Raw genomic sequence first — 17,374 nt, 5'->3', positions numbered from 1 at the left:
CCTAATTAATATGTATAAAACTATCACAGATGTATCATATTTTTTCCTTAGGCATCGCCTATTAGCGTTTAAATGTTGTTTCAACCATAGACTATGAACAAAATTAGCCATACTGTACAACTTTCATTTCAATTATCTTGCAGAATTGACAAAACACAAAATCAAAGTAAAATTACATTTTCTTTTATGTGCATCATTTATTCCTTTTGGCCTTTGGTGTTTCTTGATATCGTTGGTATCTTTCACAAATTCTAAAATTCTAATATTAATACAGAAGGTTTGCTCTGTCTCTGCTCAAGTTCCACCCATTCTACAAGTGAATGTGGTAAACAACTTAGTCTTGGGGTTTTGATAATCACATGGTGCTAAATGTGTTTCTCTTTTAGTGAATGTTGGAAGCATAATATCAGAATGACATAGCAATACTCCTTGGACCCACTACCTATTATTGGTTTTGCGTCTTGTAGCTTTTCTTCACACAAATGAGGCTCCTTTGAGAGTTTTAAGTTTATTTCTATTTCATTCCTTCTATTAGTGGACAAAGAGAGCTTTTGTATTTGTGTATTTCTTTTTTTTATATTCTTGTTTGAGATTTCAAATTAGACAGTGTTTGGTTAGGAGTTGCAAGCTCTTCTCTACTCTAATAATACAAGATGCTTCTAATAATTTAATTTGAAAAAGAAAAAAAAAAACTTTTTACACGTTTCTATTTCTTTCACATTTTGTATAGTTACAACGCTTAGGAGGGTCAATTCTCCTAAAACTGAATAGGGGTTTGAGTCACGAAAGAATTTTATCTCCACTAAGTCAATTTGGCTCAACTTAGATTAGTCACCAGTCACCACTCAAAGTGACTTTTGGAAACCAAAAATCTCAAATAAAAATAAACATTTGGGTAGTGGTAGAATTACAGTATATGTGTAGAGAAAATGAAGTGTGCATAACTGTAATCTAATAATAAACTAATAAAGACTTACAAATTTAAACTAATTTGCGTGTGGACCTTACTGATAGAACTGTTGGGTTTGTGTTTTTTTACTAAAGCCCAAATGAGTTATTAGTATGAGAAGAGCCCAAAAAATCTAGAAGTCCAATGAGCTTAGAGCTAGGGTTTTCTGGAATTCATGTAAATACTACCACTTAAGTCATTATCACTTAAGTCATCAACGTCTTAAGTCATTTGTGAGAAAGAGGCAAGCTCGGATCTGATTAGTGCCCACACGCTTCCCCTTCTTGCTCGAGAGATAGTTTGGAAGCTTTGCCAGAACACCTGTTCGTGCTGTGACGCAGCAGTTCGTGAGTTCGCACTGTCACGCAAAGGAACAAGGAGTGTGGAGCATCTCAGAGATCTGCGCCAATAAGAGGTAAATGATAAAACCATGATGATCCTTTAACATCCATACCACAATGGTCTTAACGCTTCCGCATGATGCAATTGCTCCTACAAGAACTCGTGTCCAAACACCCCTACTTGCACCACCCTACTAGTCAACAATGTGTGTGTGGAATGTATCCTTTTATGTGTGATTTTACGGTAGTTATTTTTTCCACCCTATATTCCAATATTTTTTCTTTTTCATCTCTTATCATTGTTTATAGACTAATCATTTGAAATCACATATGAGAGGATCCACTTCCGTGTGTGTGAGATAGCATCGTTGATTAGTATTCAACCATTTGTGCCATATTATACTCCAAGCAAGCATGGTGTTACTCACACACAACTTTCATCCATCTTTTCCTTTCTCAATTTTTTTTCTCTCTCCCAGAAAACACTGTATACTATGATTAGTCTATTTGTTTGTAATAATTAAACAATACTTCTTTTGTCAAAAAGAAGAAACTATTGGTGATGGAAATTCACCAAATGAACATATTTTGGTCATGAGATGTTGTTATGGATATTCTAAATTGTTTGTATGAAATTGTATCTTTGGAGAAGGGGAAGATTAAAGGAAACTTCATCCAACTTTTTGTAAATTTCGTTTTGAATTGTTTTGCAAGTTAACAACGTTTATCCACTTCTTGGATAACATAATGTTGACTAACAAGGCTTATGACACAACCATTCATACCAACTTTGTTGATTTTTCATATTGATTATTTTGCCAGCACTCAAATGAAAAGCGTGAATGTGTTTACATTGGCCTTTTGATCCATTTGGTGTAAAAAAGAAATTTTGTATTGCACTGACTCAAAATTCAAACATTTTACCAAAATAATACAGTGGAACATGTATGGAGGTGTCCGCGTTTAAGTCGCACATAGAAAAGATGTGCAACTTGTACATAGTCGAATGCCCGCATACCACATTGTCGCTCTGCAAGTTACACATTATCCATGCATGACTTGAATGCGTACACCACCATGCACAACTTGCGGCGCCTGCCACATGACAAGCATGCTTTCGCCCATGAACAAGTTGTGCACCTCCCCCACACTCGACTTAAACGTGCATACCTCATGTGCATTTCACAACATTATTTGTAAAATTTTGGATTTTCAATCAATCCAGTAAAAAGTTTACATAACTATGGTCAAAAGCTCTATTTCATTACCTTAAATGGTGTAAGTATTGACAATACAATTTTTCATTAGAAGTTCAGCAGTTTTTTGAGTGAAAAGAAACAAAATATACTTATACTATTCTGATGCTGAAACTACAAAGCTCACATTCTGTAAACATTTATCTTCTAGGCTTTTAGCAAATATACATCAACACAAAAAGTGAAAAACCTCTGTATTGACACTAATGGAATGTCATTCTTCTAGATGCTAAAGGTGAGATGGGAGATCCATCACTACTTTGAGAGTCCCCTCTCCATGCATCTTGGACTTGAGCAGCAAACTGCAAATTCCACAAAATATCCTCTAAAGAGGGCCTATCTTCTGGCTCTTTAACTAGGCACCTCACACAAATCTCCATCATTGTCCTCAATGATTGATCCAAGCATGCCTTGCTAACTGCTGAATCTATAATGCTCCTCCTAGCTTCTTCATCAGCTGTTATGCTTTCTTGCAACTGCCTCATGATGCCATCAATGGAAGCAGTGTCATAAAATTGCAAATGATTTATATTGAAATGGTATTGTTGATGAAAACTCCTATTATATTGCAAATTAACCATTTATTTTGATGCCCTATGATATGAGTCTGTGAATTAAAATCTGAACTCTCCTTGTTCCAAAAGCCTTATCCATTCCTAGTTAATTTATACCTCAAATTATCCTGCTTATTGTTTGTGTGAAATTTCTTTTGACATTTGATAAATCTCTTTGGTGGAATGATATATTCAAATATAATAAATTCATACCAACCATATGCATACATAGATTTGTGTAGCAAGATATAGCTGGCAAAGGTGTTTCAGAGAAAAATCTAGTAAAACAGAAAATGAAATTATGGGATTTATTATAATTTGTGAAATAAAATATGTTATTGGTTATTTGATCTAGAACATTATCTGGAAATTGGTTTCCTTTTTGTTTGATGACTCTTTCAAAGTACTATTATTTTTCTAGTGATAACAGACTTACACTCTGACTTAAGCATCAGATTCATCCTTACATGGATGTCTGGATCATACCAAAGTTCTCTAATTTTGAATAATTAAATAAAGAGTTTAAATAAAAAATAAAATTGGGAAATAATAAATAAATCAGAATCCCCTTTATTACCAGATCCTTTAAAGTGTTCACATTCCTTGACTTTATTGTCCTTCCTAGAATGAGCTCCAACAGTATTACTCCAAAATCATATATATCAGCTTTGTCTTCATTTTTTACACTGCAAAACCACACATTCTTTACATAAACAGCTTTCACATTTATTTTTATAATCAACTATCACAAGTATCTTCGGCATGAAAACATATCATATGGTATGTAAAGTTACATCATGATGAATCCTCTTTTCCATTGACAAAAGTTGAGTGCATGCTACTCAAAACCAGATTAAATTTCTATCACACACCTTTTGTTAACACTAGGACTTTTGAATCCACTAAGAGGATTTCCTTGACTAACCTGCAAAGATTAGCAAGGGTGAATACTAACTCAAGTCTTTTATCCAAGGAAAATAAAAGACCATACTTACTGGTTAAACATGAATTTTTTCCATCATAAAAGAAAACATAATCATTAATAATTATTTTCTTCATACCTTTCCCATGTTAGATAACAAAGGCAGGTTATAACTGCTGATTTTTGCAACAAAATTCTGGTCAAGTAAAACATCTGTTATTTTCAGATTGTTTGAATATGCACCAGGGACAATCCCTCTATGCAAAAATTGTATGCCCTTTGCTATTCCAATTGCAGCTGCTATGCGTTGGGTCCAAGTCAGGGACTTTCTATAATGTCCTTCTGTCACATAACATGTTAAGATAGAGGATATCAGAAATGATATTACTCTCTCAAATCTCAATCTTCCATTACAACTTCATGGTAACTGAAATGATTGATTTAACATAAAAGCTTATTGGGTATTTACTGCTCAGATATAAAATTTTTTGGATATTATCTACAATTCATCGATTCCTCGACTAGTCCAATTCGAGCCAGGTAGGACCACATGGGCGGCAAAGCTCTTCCTACCAAGTTTTAATACAACTGCATTCCTAGGGACTTGAACTCGAGACCACTGGTCAAGCTAGAACAACCTCTTACCAGTTGATCCACGTGGTTGGTGGTAGATATAAATTTAAAACTTCAAGAGAAATTCTCCTATCCATTATTTTCTGTTTCTTGTTAGAATAATACCATTTTTACACTCCAATTTGAGAAATTAGTTTTTATGAATTACCTGAGATCCAGCTCTTGAGTGTGCCATTAGGTATGTACTCAAAGACAATGAATATTCTGCGGACACTTGAATCATCTAAATAACATTCAAAACAATGTCCAAGAGCGCTTGCTAAATGATGATGCCTGTATTTTGATATCAGCTCTATGTAGTGCATAAAGTCTTGAGTCCTGTAGCTTTTGGTCATTTTCACACTTCTAATGGCAACAAGTGAACCATCCTTCAGTTGACCTCTGTTCATCTGAAGCATATAAGAAAAAACACAATCTTAAAATGAAAAACATGTCAATGGTTAGAAATAGTATTTGGTAAAACCGGTTTATGTTTCTGTTACAGGACTGAACTGGTAGCCCAGAAACATTTTGTCTCATAAGAAATAAAAATAAATTGTGTTATCAAAACATTTTTTTCCATTAACTCTCCACACACAAACAGAAATAAAATAAAAAATTATTTCTCTCCGTAACAGAACAATTATCATGTAGACCCTTATTTTTCTAGTGCAGGTTGGGAATGATATATTATGACATGATCATGTAGTAGTCAGAACATAGATGTCATATAAAAAGTAAAGTCAAATATTAACATTTTCACCATGCAGACAGTATTTTTTTGGGGGGGGGCTTTCCAACAGGTTCATAGGAAACCCAACTAGTCCGACTCGAGCACAGTTGGACCAATACAGGGGGTGACTTTGTCAACATCATTTTCTTCATTCCCAAGACCATTGATTTAAGTAATTAGTATTTGACAGAAAGTGACCAACAGCATCCACAAGCAGGTTTTGTTCCTGTTGGTGGTCCTTCATTGGTAGATTAATTCCCAACCCCTTTCATATTGCAGTTAAATATTATAAGCACTTTGTCAGAAACTTATATTTTCATATAAAAAAATATTTGTTAGAGATATATAAAACTACTAATGTAACCTCACCTAACAGTTTAAGCTTTTGAGTTGAATTAGTTCTTTACATGATATCAGAGCTATATAAAACCATTAATGTAACTTCACCCACTAGCTTATGTAAAGAACCAATTCAATTCACTAACTTAAGCTTTTAGATTGAATTGATTCTTTACATGGTATCAGTGCCTCAGTGTCACGGGTTCGATCCTCACTATCCCTTACTTTCTCTTGTAGAATTTCTTAGTATAGGTAGGTAGGCCTGTGCATTGTCCACCCTTTAAACCCAGTGGACTCTCGTGTGAGGGTGTGTATTAGAAATATATAAAACCATTAATGTAGCCTCACCCAATAGCTTAAGTTTTTGGGTTGAATTGGTTCTTTACAACATTCTAACAACAAAATTATGTGGACTGAAGAAGCCCTTTTTTCAGCTGGGCCTAATTCATCAAAACCATGAGTGCAAGAACACATTTACTAAACCTTACGGTTCAAAGTAAATATTCCTCTATATAGACATTAACTTAAACAACTTGCATACCTTTCCTTGAGAACCTTCACCCATAAAAGAAGCTGTATCAAAGTTGTTTGTAGCTGCCGTAATCTCTTCCAGGGAGAAAGCTCGATAAGGTGGAAGGCCAAATGTTCCAAAATTCTTTGTTTGAGGTATATACCCTTAATTACAAGGAAAATAAATGGTTGTCATCTATCTTTAATATGGAAGGATACAACGAAATTTATAAATCAATTTTAGTTCTTCTATTTCATCTTCTCCAACAAATTATTGCCAACCAGTAACGGCAATTCATTGATATCAAGATTCTGATAAGCATGCAATTAAACTTATGTTGTTTATGAAGGCCTAGTACATGTAGTTTACAAGGGGGAACATTTCTATTCGTAGTATTTGTTTAACTTTTTCCTATGTTCAATTAATGAACATATATCAGCAATAAAAGAATTGATGAATATTCCTTAGATTGAAATTTATTTGTCTAATTCTTATCATCCTAATCTTTCAATATATGCTACTAGTAGATTTCTGATACATAAAACCAAATTTTGCTCGTGACCGGAACAGATTTAAGTCTAGGAATTAGTTTTTCTGCAAAAATACAAGGGTAAGGCTACGGGTTTAAGACCGAGTACAATTAACCCTCATCTTTACCCCCCATAAGTCAGGGAGCCTTGTGCACCAAGGTTTGCCATTTTTTAAAGTTTCATGCAGCCACATAAGGCTGAAGACCGGATGCAATTTTATAATTCCAATAAGGCAAGAAACAAGCAAAGCTAAAATACCTAAATTAAATCTCCAAATAACATCAAGTTTTAAGCATTTACAAATGTAACTCCAGTTTCGTTCTTTACTTTTAAGTGATACGTAACTTCAGTATTTTTGGCTACACAAAATTCCTATTCTCCATGGTAATGAGCTATATAGCCTATAGTGCAAAGTCCAATATTTCATTGCACCAATTAACAATAGACTTGCATGTCTGAGATTTTTCAAAATATTGAGCAAGTGGAGAAATGCATAAAAATGTACAATGTATAAGAGCATGCACACACACACACACACACAAGCTCATGTGTATGCATTTCAGAGTGAGAGAGTTACTTGCATCAGAGAATAACTTAGAGGTGTATCCAGAAGCTACATTATCTGATATCAATTTTGTTGGAGGATTCTTCATTTTGCTTTTGGCATTTCCTCTTCTAATAATAAGGAAAAGCAAAGCAACAAGTGCTACTCCTCCAAAAGTTCCACCAACTATCCCAAGAGAAAGAACTGTCTTAGAAACTTGTTTGTGCTTCTTTCTCTCAGGTAATATTCCCACAGCTAAGGCTTCAGTATGACAAAAGGGTTGTGCATGCTGATCTTGATTTGTTTCCTCTAAACAATTTCTAGCATACAAAACAGTCCTATCATTGGAATCTGACACTAAACAATTTGGCAAGCTCCCAGTCAAAAGATTTGAGGATAAATCCACTGCTTCAAGTTCAGAATTGCAAGACACATTCTCAAAAAGCATCCCAGTTAATTTGTTACCAGAAATGTTGAGATAAGTAATTGAAGGAAGTGATAACAGTGCTAACTGGAATGGCCCAACAAATGTATTTGATGAAATATCAAGTCTCTCAAGTTGATAATAAGAGCTCAATTCATCAGGAGCACTAGACCTAAACTTGTTGTTCCTTAGTACTAAAGTAACCAACTTGTTACCACCAAGCCTAGGAAACTGAGGTCCAAAAGCATTGTTATCCAATTCCAACACTTGAAGATTTGTCAAACGGTTCAAATCAGGTACTGATCCATAAAAATGATTATGAGAAAGTGAAAGAATTCTCAGATCCTCCAAGCTACTAAGCGAATCCGGAAGAGAACCATTGAACAAATTGTTTTTCAAACTCAACACAGTTAAGGCTGGAAAAGAATCCAACCACTCAGGAAGATGGCCAGAAAACATGTTATCATCAAGAATGAGTGTTTGGAGATGTGACAATAATGGAAACTCTTGAGGGATTTCTCCATATAGAAAATTTGAACTAACATTAACTATTTCCAGTGATGACAAACGAGCAATCTTACCAGGCAATGGACCCCATATACCAAGAGAAACCAGTGTGAGGACTTTCAAACTTGGAAGCTTCACAAGTGTTGTGACAAAGGAATCTATTGAGAAATTTCTTGGAAGAAGCAAAGCTCTTGTTTCACCAACTATATGCAGCTGAGTTATGGTGTTCTCATAGCACACAACAGTAAGAGAAGATTTTGAATCTGTGTTGCAAAAGTCTGTGTTGTATTTCCAGCTGCTTAAAACAGAAGGAAAGTTCAAAAGCTGTTGTATTCTTAGAAGGGTCTGAGAGTGGGAAGATTGTAGTTGCTCTGAAGAATAGATTGAAAGTAACACTGTAACCAAAACTAGAAGCACTGAAGAATGGAACTTATTTGCCATTGGCAGATTGAACTGAATCAGAGTATGAAATTCTGGATCTGTTTCCCCAAAGGGTGAAGTATGTTAATATGACGGAGAACAAAGAGGAAAAGTATGCAATAGATGAGAGAGGTTTTGTTATATTCTATAAAGTGCTCAAGTAAATCAATAAATGTATGCTCTAGATTACAATATTCTCTAAATTAAAGCTTGATTCTTCAGTCCAAGAGCAGAAGCCCTGCAATTTCAAGAAGGCAAATTAATTTAATCATGCATAAGAAAGTGGCAAGAATATATTGATTAAATGAATGATGCATTACAGTACATAGTGTGAATGAACTAAATATTTTTAGTTAATCCAGAGCCAAATTTCTTCAAGGTTCAAAGATATTCATGATTTCATGGAACAATCAACCAAAAAAAGAAGAAAAAAGTAGTACCACTAAAGAAAAGTTTAGCTATGATATAACTCAACATCAGAAAAAGTTTAGCCCAAGAAAGTGAATAAACAAATCAACACTGCTATGAGCAAAGCAGTGTTTAGAATACAATATATACTCCTATTTCAACTCATACCAAGCAAATCTGATTATTGCAGTTACACATATTCACTAGCTGCTCCAAAAGTCACCAAAAACTTCCAATAAGTCCTTCATAAACCAGTTATGGACCCAACCCAGATTTTAAAATGTGAAAATCTGTTCATCGCAAGTTAAACCACACACAATAAAAAAAAAAAAAAAAAACAAGAGAGGGAAGAAAACAAAAAATTTTAAATACCTTAAGAACTTGCAGAGTCAACCGAATTGAACAAAATCCAAAATCCTTTCAACCATACATTCAGAAACTCATCAATAACATATCTACAAATGTTACTGACCCACAGAAACCACAGTCCCAGGTGTCAGGCTTTTCTTCTGCACACGTTAAGACAAGTTGGTGACACGGGTTGAGAAAGCAAATTGAATGGCCAAAAGATTCACACACTGGACTATTTCACAAACCGACATTTCATCATTGTCATTAATAAATGCATGTGCAAATCTTTCATCCATTTTTCTTCTCTCTTGTTCTGGAAGGGCCAAAAGGGAAGCCATAGCTTCACAAGGAAAAGCAAAAGAAAGATTCTTGCAGAGACCCTTTATTCTTCACTATGATTCTTTAACATATCATCATGTGGAGCTAGTCCAGCAGATTTGGTTGAAACAGCACATTCTGTGTTTTTCTCATAATTTTGAAGTGATATTTGCTAAAGATGGCTTTAACTGAGAGTACTGTAACGTAAACTTTCACTTTCCTTAGCTTTATTATCTCACTTCAACTTTTTTGCATGGCCCTTCATTTTTTATGTATATATACGGTGATTTGCGCTCTTTTTATCTCTCTCTCTTGGAAATCGACAATCAATCACATGAGTCAATAAAATAAAAACAAAAAATTGATAGGTTGATTTATTTTGTTTCACCTAATATAGATTATGGTCAGTTTATTTGTACTATATTTATTTTATCGTCATTCGATTATAAATAGAATTAGAGAACCCTAGCAATATTTACTTCATCGTCATTCGCTACAAGTCACGTGATTATAAATAGGATTAGAGAACCCTAGCACTTATTCATGAGCACAAGTCCAAACTACTAAGAAAATAATAATAATAAACCAGATGCGCACAACAATCTAGCCTCTACGGGATCCCAGTTGTCTTTCTGCTAACGCCGCCAATAAGGGCTCTTATCATAATGTGGAGTATAAGTCATATTCAACATTCTCCCAATGTGTCATTTGCTATGTTGTACCAATATTGACATGAGATATAGGACACACACGATACTCTGATATGTTGATTTTAAAAAATATTAAATTTTGACAAGTTGAAATACTTTTTGATATTAAATATTATTTTTAATTTATGTAGTGTATATTATATTTAATATTTAATAATTTAGCAAAAAAAGAAACTAAACTTATAATATCCATCAATTTTGCAAAAAAAAAACATAGAATATCACAAATATTTAAATTAAACTCAATAAAATGATAATCATAATTCAACGAATCTAATAGTTAGAACTAAAAACGCAATGCAACGTAACATTTGAATTCTTTTTTGAATCTTTACAACAACTCAGTGTTGAAATATCGGAAAATGTTGGACATTACACGTCAGATTTTTTGAAGAATCGATGTATCATATATTATTTTTATATGATATTATTAAATTGTGCCGTTGTTGTTTGTTGATCATTGGATCATTGAAGCAAGAGCTCTTGCAGCATATGTTCCCTTGTTTGTGCTCACTCTATTATGAAGAGTTGAGACATTCACATCAATATACAACAAGGTTTAAGGAGAAGAAGCAAAACCAATTGCTTATATTAGAAATTCTAAACAAAAAACTTGTGTAGCACTAGAATAAAATGTGACGGTTAAATCTCCTGCTTCCTTTTATTTTTTTATTTTGACTGGTATAATCGCAGACGTAATTAAAAACTAATTTCTTAGTATTAAAATCATACCGGAATGCCGGTCTGGTTCAAATAAGAACCAGACTGTCAACCAATCTACTTATTCCATAATTATATATATGAACCGATGTGTAACCGGTTGAACCGTATGTAAATCATGTCCAATTGGTATTTAACTTACTAATTTTTTGAAATTTTGTCCAAAATAATGAAAGAATACACGGAATTAACACATGTAAAGTTTACCACTAACCAACAAAAATTATACCTTATATTATTATATTTATCATATATTATTATACAAATTTAATTTAATCGATTCAATCAATAATTTACCGATTAAACCTGTAATTCAGTACTTCAACTGAATTGATGATCAATTCGAGTTCAACAATACTATTTTTTTCTATTAAGAGAAGTAATTAAGTAAAACGCTCAACAAAATAGCGAATTTAGAAACCTTTTAACATTATAAGCAAAGTTCGTCTAAGATTGTAGTCTAGTTCTACTTTGACCAATTGTTTTGGATATATCTTTTAGCTTCTTATACCATATTACTGGTTGCAAAACTTCTAAAAATTGGCATATTTGATATTTTATGAAAGTTTCCAATATTGTGAAGTTTAGAATGCGTTTAAAAAAAAAATTAATAATTTTTATGCATGTAGGTTTAAATAAAAAAATTATGAACGATTTTTTAAAATTCATTCAACAACAATTATAGTTATACTAGTTACTAGTTAGAGCTAACTCAACCTGTAATATCGACTACTATAATAAGTTTTGTTAAAATTAATGACATACTTGACTTTGAAAGCATCAATCTCTTTTTTAATTAAACCATTTTTGTAATAAAAAATTTAAAATTGATTTAAAATATATAAAGTATTTAGAAACAATGAATTTTAGTTACTCTAAATAAAAAATAACATTTCTAAAATTCTATTTCCAAAAACATTTTGAGAAACATGTTTTATAAAACTAAATAGAAACCTGAAATTTATGATATTTTTGAGGTCCCTAAAAAGCAAACCACGTATCTGCCAAAAGACTTCACTGGCACATGGTTGTTTGTACCTTACTTCCTGAATGAAATATTTAAATAAAAACTGCCTTTAATTTTGAATTCTCCTTAGTGCCCAAAAGAAATTTAATTTGAGAAACAAGTGAATTTCTTTGACAGAGAACACCAGATACCTACATTGTAATTAAACATTTTTTTTTATAGTTTGTAATGTCATTTTCTGTAACTCAATCATCTGTGACATGCCACAGGAGCATTAATTATGCATGCCAGCTAATTCATTGACAGGACAGATTTGCCTTGCTGACAAACAAAACTATACCCTCCGGCGTGTTTGGTAAATGGTTTCACATGAGATTGATGGGTAACTCAAGGTGAGAATTGTATCAAGCCATGTTTGGTAGAAAAGTATCAAAAATTTGTCTAGGCAAGTGATTTTCTCGTGAAATTAGTAGTGTGTGCAAATTGTGCCGAAAAACCTTGTTTCAAAATATCATCTTTGAGATGGTTTTTGCATTTGGATGGGTAAGTGAACAAGTTGGTGTCTTCTTTGTTACTGAATTGCCCCCAACCATTTCAAAAGTGATGATCGTAGAGGTTTATATATAAGGGTTATTTTGTAATTTTGTCATATTTTTCCATCAAAATTTTATCTTAACCAAACATGGACTCAATATATTTAACTCAATTTTTCCAGTAAAATTTCGTTCAACCAAACAATTTTTTTTTTAACTTTCCTACCTAACTCACTTTTCAACTATTTCCCTATCAATTACATTTCCCTAATATTCAAAAAATTTCTCCTCGACCAAACGCCGTCTCAATTATTTTTACCTTGCAGATACGAGTTGAAAAAATAGATAACACTTATTCATATTATTTTTAGAAAAATAGAAATGTTATATTACATTACAAAATTTATTTATTTTTACACATTCAAAAACATATGGGATTCATTTTAATTTTTTTTCTATTTTTATATAGTAGGACCCATAATATTTATATATTTATGACATAATATAAGAAATATCATGCAATATCATATTCATAAAATCTTTATTTTTATGAGAGCTGTTGTTGGACCTTTTAGGAATAGGCTTCTTAAGTATTTATATATTGTTATTTTATAATAAATATTTAAAAAATTGTTAAATATAAATAATATTGTTCTGGTCACTGGGCGTGTAATACACGAACTCAGCTTTTGACACACATATATATATATATATATATATATATATATATATATATAAATATTTCTCAAGCAGCTTGAGATATATTTATTTTCATTTATTTTAAAATTATGTTGTTTTGTTTATTTATTTTATTATATTAATTGATTCATTTCGAATGATTATTATTATTTTTTCTCTTTCTTTCTTTATCACCATTGATTCATCTTTGTACCATTATGAGTTCATTTTTCTACAATAAACCTAATACGATATCGTTTTGAAAATAAACGCAGATAATTTATCTGCAATAATTTCAGAAATATATATATAAATATATATATATATATATTGGGTGGTGGTAACAATTGATAATGGTTTTGATAATGTTTGAAGGGAATGGATATGTTTACAAACTTTTTTTGAAATTTTTTATAAATTACACTATATTCTCTCAAGAGAATATAATGTAGTTTGTAAGAGTTTGTAAACAAAAAAGTTTGTAAATATAACTTCTTCTGTTTGAATTATATCTTGTCGGTGCGAATTCAAGTGTCACTGTCACGGCTCACAAACACATCCCAACATGGAACACGGCTCAACAGCAAAAGGTGAAGAATATATATGGTACTTTTTTTTGGGTAGAAATTTAAAACTATTATCATTCAACATCTTCTTCCGGCCACCCAACTTTGCCGGTTGAGGTACCTAGGTTTATATGGTATGTTTTTAGGTAGCATTTCATTCTTAGTAGAAAAACAATAGTAATTATATGGGAATTTTTAATATTGTTAATTGTTTGATGAATGCACACAAATTAAAAGTTTTATAAAATTCATGTAGAGAATAAAGAAAAATTTATTATAATAAATATTATTTGAGTATTATTATGTATGCAATAAAATTAGATATTGATTTTTTTTTTATCATGAACAAGATTTAAAAACTTAATCTAACGAATAATGAAAATTTAGAAATTTATGTTATTTTTTGTTCTGAGCACATGAATTTTATACACTAAAGATAAATCCTTCATATAATAAAGGGTTTTGTTTTTATTGTTACATGACAACAAATCATTTTCCTACACACTTATGATATATGTGGGGTCTATTAAATAGTGAAGTGAGAAAAAAAAAATCAAAAGTGGGACCCAGCTTGAATTGTGTGTGTAAAAAAATTAGTTTGTTATCATGTAACATGACAAACTATTTCCCCATAAATAAAAGGTTAAATATCATAGTTAATTTCTTCGTGAATCTTAGAATCTCCTTTATTATTGTTGTGCACATATATTATTTTTATGGGATTTATTAATCTCCTTTAATAAAAGTTAACTTGCCTCATGCATAAAAATAAATTATGCAGGTCTCACTATTTTTTAAAAATAAAAAAAAATGACACAATTTTTTATATCTCACCAGTATAAGATAATTATCTTCTAAAAAAAAGACAATTTAAACCCTATTTTTATTGGCTTCAAACCTCTCTCCCGTGCACAGTGGTATGCTGTTTACTATCTACAGTTATTTTCTTCATAGACACCGTTGGTTCTCAAATCTTATAGTTGTTTTATTTAAGGGTAATGTTTTTCTTATGTCATTGGAGAGAGCTTACCTCATGTCATAGACCCTTCGAAATTTGAGCCATCAATTTTTATTTTTTTTTTCTTTTTGTTATAGTGTAGGACCCACTTGAAGATGTCTCTATAGGAGATAGTCTTGTCTCCAATGACATAAGAAAAAATAATCCCTTTATTTAAATAATAAAAAGTTTTAATTTTTTTTACATGGAATTCAGAGCTCTCTCGTAAGACATAATATTATAAGAGAAGAGGGAGGGATATTTTGAAAGGTGGGGTTATTGGTAAACCCACTTGCTTCTGCCACTTACCATTTTCTCACTGCCTTCCTTTTCTACTTTTGGCCTTTCGCTTTCAAAAGAGAATATAATTTTCCTAGGAATTTTCAAAGGTTCAAAGTTCAAACCCTTCATAATTGTGGAAGTCATTGCTATGTGATCTTCTAATGAATTGAAAAATTGGACGTTGATGTTATTTTATTTTATGGACCCAATTAAAAGATGGATAAAGCCATATCTGGGAACACCCTTTACTTTTGAGGTGGGTCCCGAATATGCAGCAAAAAAGCATGGTTCCTTACAAGGATGATTAAAAAAATTAAAGTAGCATATGGATACTAACATCTGAATTTACCTAGATTCATGTTAAACTAATTCAAATTTTAATTGGATTTGTTTACATTTTTTGAGTAAATTACGCTTAAATCTCACATGGTTTAAGGTTTATTACAAGGCATATGCAATATTATTTTTGTTGTTACAAAACAGATACATAAGAATTCATTGTCGTTGTATATTCTTTACCTCAATGAGGGTTCTTTTTATACAAGAGGTCAGTAAAACTAATTGCTAATTAGTAGGTAACTAATTCTTCTATTCTAATCTCTATAGAATCATTTACTGAATAATAGTCTAACAAACTACAAACAGCCTAACAATACATAATTTTAAATTCAAATATATTTCAACACTCCCCCTCAAGTTGGTGCAAAGATATCAATCATGCCCAACTTGTCTATTGCTTCTTGAAATATTTTTGCAGGTCCGGCTTTGGTAAGAACATCAGCAAGTTGTTTTTCAGACTTAATGAATGGGAAGCGAATTATATCTTCATCAAGCTTTTCCTTTATAAAATGCCTGTCAATTTCAACATGTTTGGTCCTATCGTGTTGAATGGGATTATGTGCAATTTGTATGGCAGCCTTGTTGTCACAGTGAAGGTTCATAGGTTGATCTTGAAACAAACCCAGATCTTGTAGAGTTCTTTTTATCCAAAGTAACTCGCATACTCCTTGTGCCATTCCTCTGTATTCAGCTTCTGCACTTGATCTAGCAATAACTTTTTGTTTCTTACTCTTCCAAAGTAACCAGATTACCTTCCACAAATGTAAAATACCCTGATGTTGATTGCCTAGTCATCTTATCTCCCGCCCAATCCGAATCACAAAATCCTTCAATGTGAGATGTGCTGTTTTTTCTGAACAATAATCCTCTCCCAACCGTTCCTTTTAAATATTTCAGAATGCGCAATACTGCATCCATATGATCAACACTTGGGGAATGCATAAACCTACTTACCACACTTACTGCATAAGCAATATCAGGACGAGTGTGAGACAAATAGATAAGTTTTCCCACTAATCTCTGGTATCTCCCAATATCAGTAGCTATTTGATCAGGATATATTCCAAACTTGTGATTCATTTCCATAGGAGTTTCAGATGGCTTGCAATCTAACATTCTGGTTTCTGTTAATAGATCCAAGATGTACTTTCTTTGAGAGAGAGAAATCCCTTGTTTTGATCTTGAGATCTCAATTCCTAGAAAGTATTTGAGCTCTCCCAGGCTTTTCATTTCAAATTCAGTGCTCAAGAGTTCTTCTAATTTTTTTATTTCTTCTAAATCATCTCCAGTAATCACCATATCATCCACATACACAATTAGAGCAGTGATTTTTCCTCTTTGTCGCTTTATAAATAAGGTATGGTCATCATTACTTTGATTATACCCGAATTTCTTCATAGCTGATGAAAATCTCCCAAACCATGCTCTTGGAGATTGTTTAAGACCATACAATGCCTTTTTTAATTTGCATACCTTTGTTATGGGGTTGGATTGTGTCTTAACTCCAGGTGGTGCATCCATATACACTTCTTCCTTGAGATCTCCATTTAGAAAGGCGTTCTTCACATCAAATTGTTTGAGTGGCCAATCCCTATTTGCTGCAAGAGAAAGAAGAATTCGGATTGTATTCAGCTTGGCTACAGGTGCAAACGTGTCTTGGTAGTCAATGCCATATTTTTGGTTGAATCCCTTGGCTACTAAGCGTGCTTTAAACCTGTCAATGCTTCCATCAGCTTTTACTTTTACGGTATACACCCATTTGCAACCAATGGTTCTCTTTCCTTCGGGTAGAGGAACAAGCTCCCATGTTAAATTTTTCTGCAAAGCTTCTAACTCAACGTTCATGGCTTCTTTCCACCTGGG

General features: G+C 32.4%; 1 protein-coding gene across 1 annotated transcript; it reads right to left on the bottom strand.

Annotated features, from left to right (window-relative positions):
- Positions 1 to 2,550: 2,550 nt before the first annotated feature.
- LOC133314252 (probable inactive leucine-rich repeat receptor-like protein kinase At3g03770) lies at positions 2,551 to 9,313 on the bottom strand. Its single transcript, XM_061515689.1, has 8 exons — positions 9,219 to 9,313; positions 7,325 to 8,880; positions 6,248 to 6,381; positions 4,804 to 5,044; positions 4,162 to 4,364; positions 3,973 to 4,025; positions 3,678 to 3,786; positions 2,551 to 3,022 (listed from the first exon to the last, which is right to left on the bottom strand). Exons 2-8 carry the CDS (start codon positions 8,661 to 8,663, stop codon positions 2,750 to 2,752), a joined length of 2,352 nt encoding a protein of 783 aa, XP_061371673.1. The 5' UTR covers positions 8,664 to 8,880; positions 9,219 to 9,313; the 3' UTR covers positions 2,551 to 2,749.
- Between the last annotated feature and the right edge of the window lie 8,061 nt (positions 9,314 to 17,374).

Source organism: Gastrolobium bilobum, unplaced genomic scaffold (assembly GCF_033153095.1).
Source record: "Gastrolobium bilobum isolate Gb01-03AN ecotype WA unplaced genomic scaffold, APGP_CSIRO_Gbil_v1 utg14708, whole genome shotgun sequence".
In the NCBI taxonomy this organism is placed as follows: domain Eukaryota; kingdom Viridiplantae; phylum Streptophyta; class Magnoliopsida; order Fabales; family Fabaceae; genus Gastrolobium; species Gastrolobium bilobum.
The sequence above is the reverse complement of the archived record's forward strand: the minus strand, read 5'-3'. Positions and strand labels throughout refer to the sequence as shown.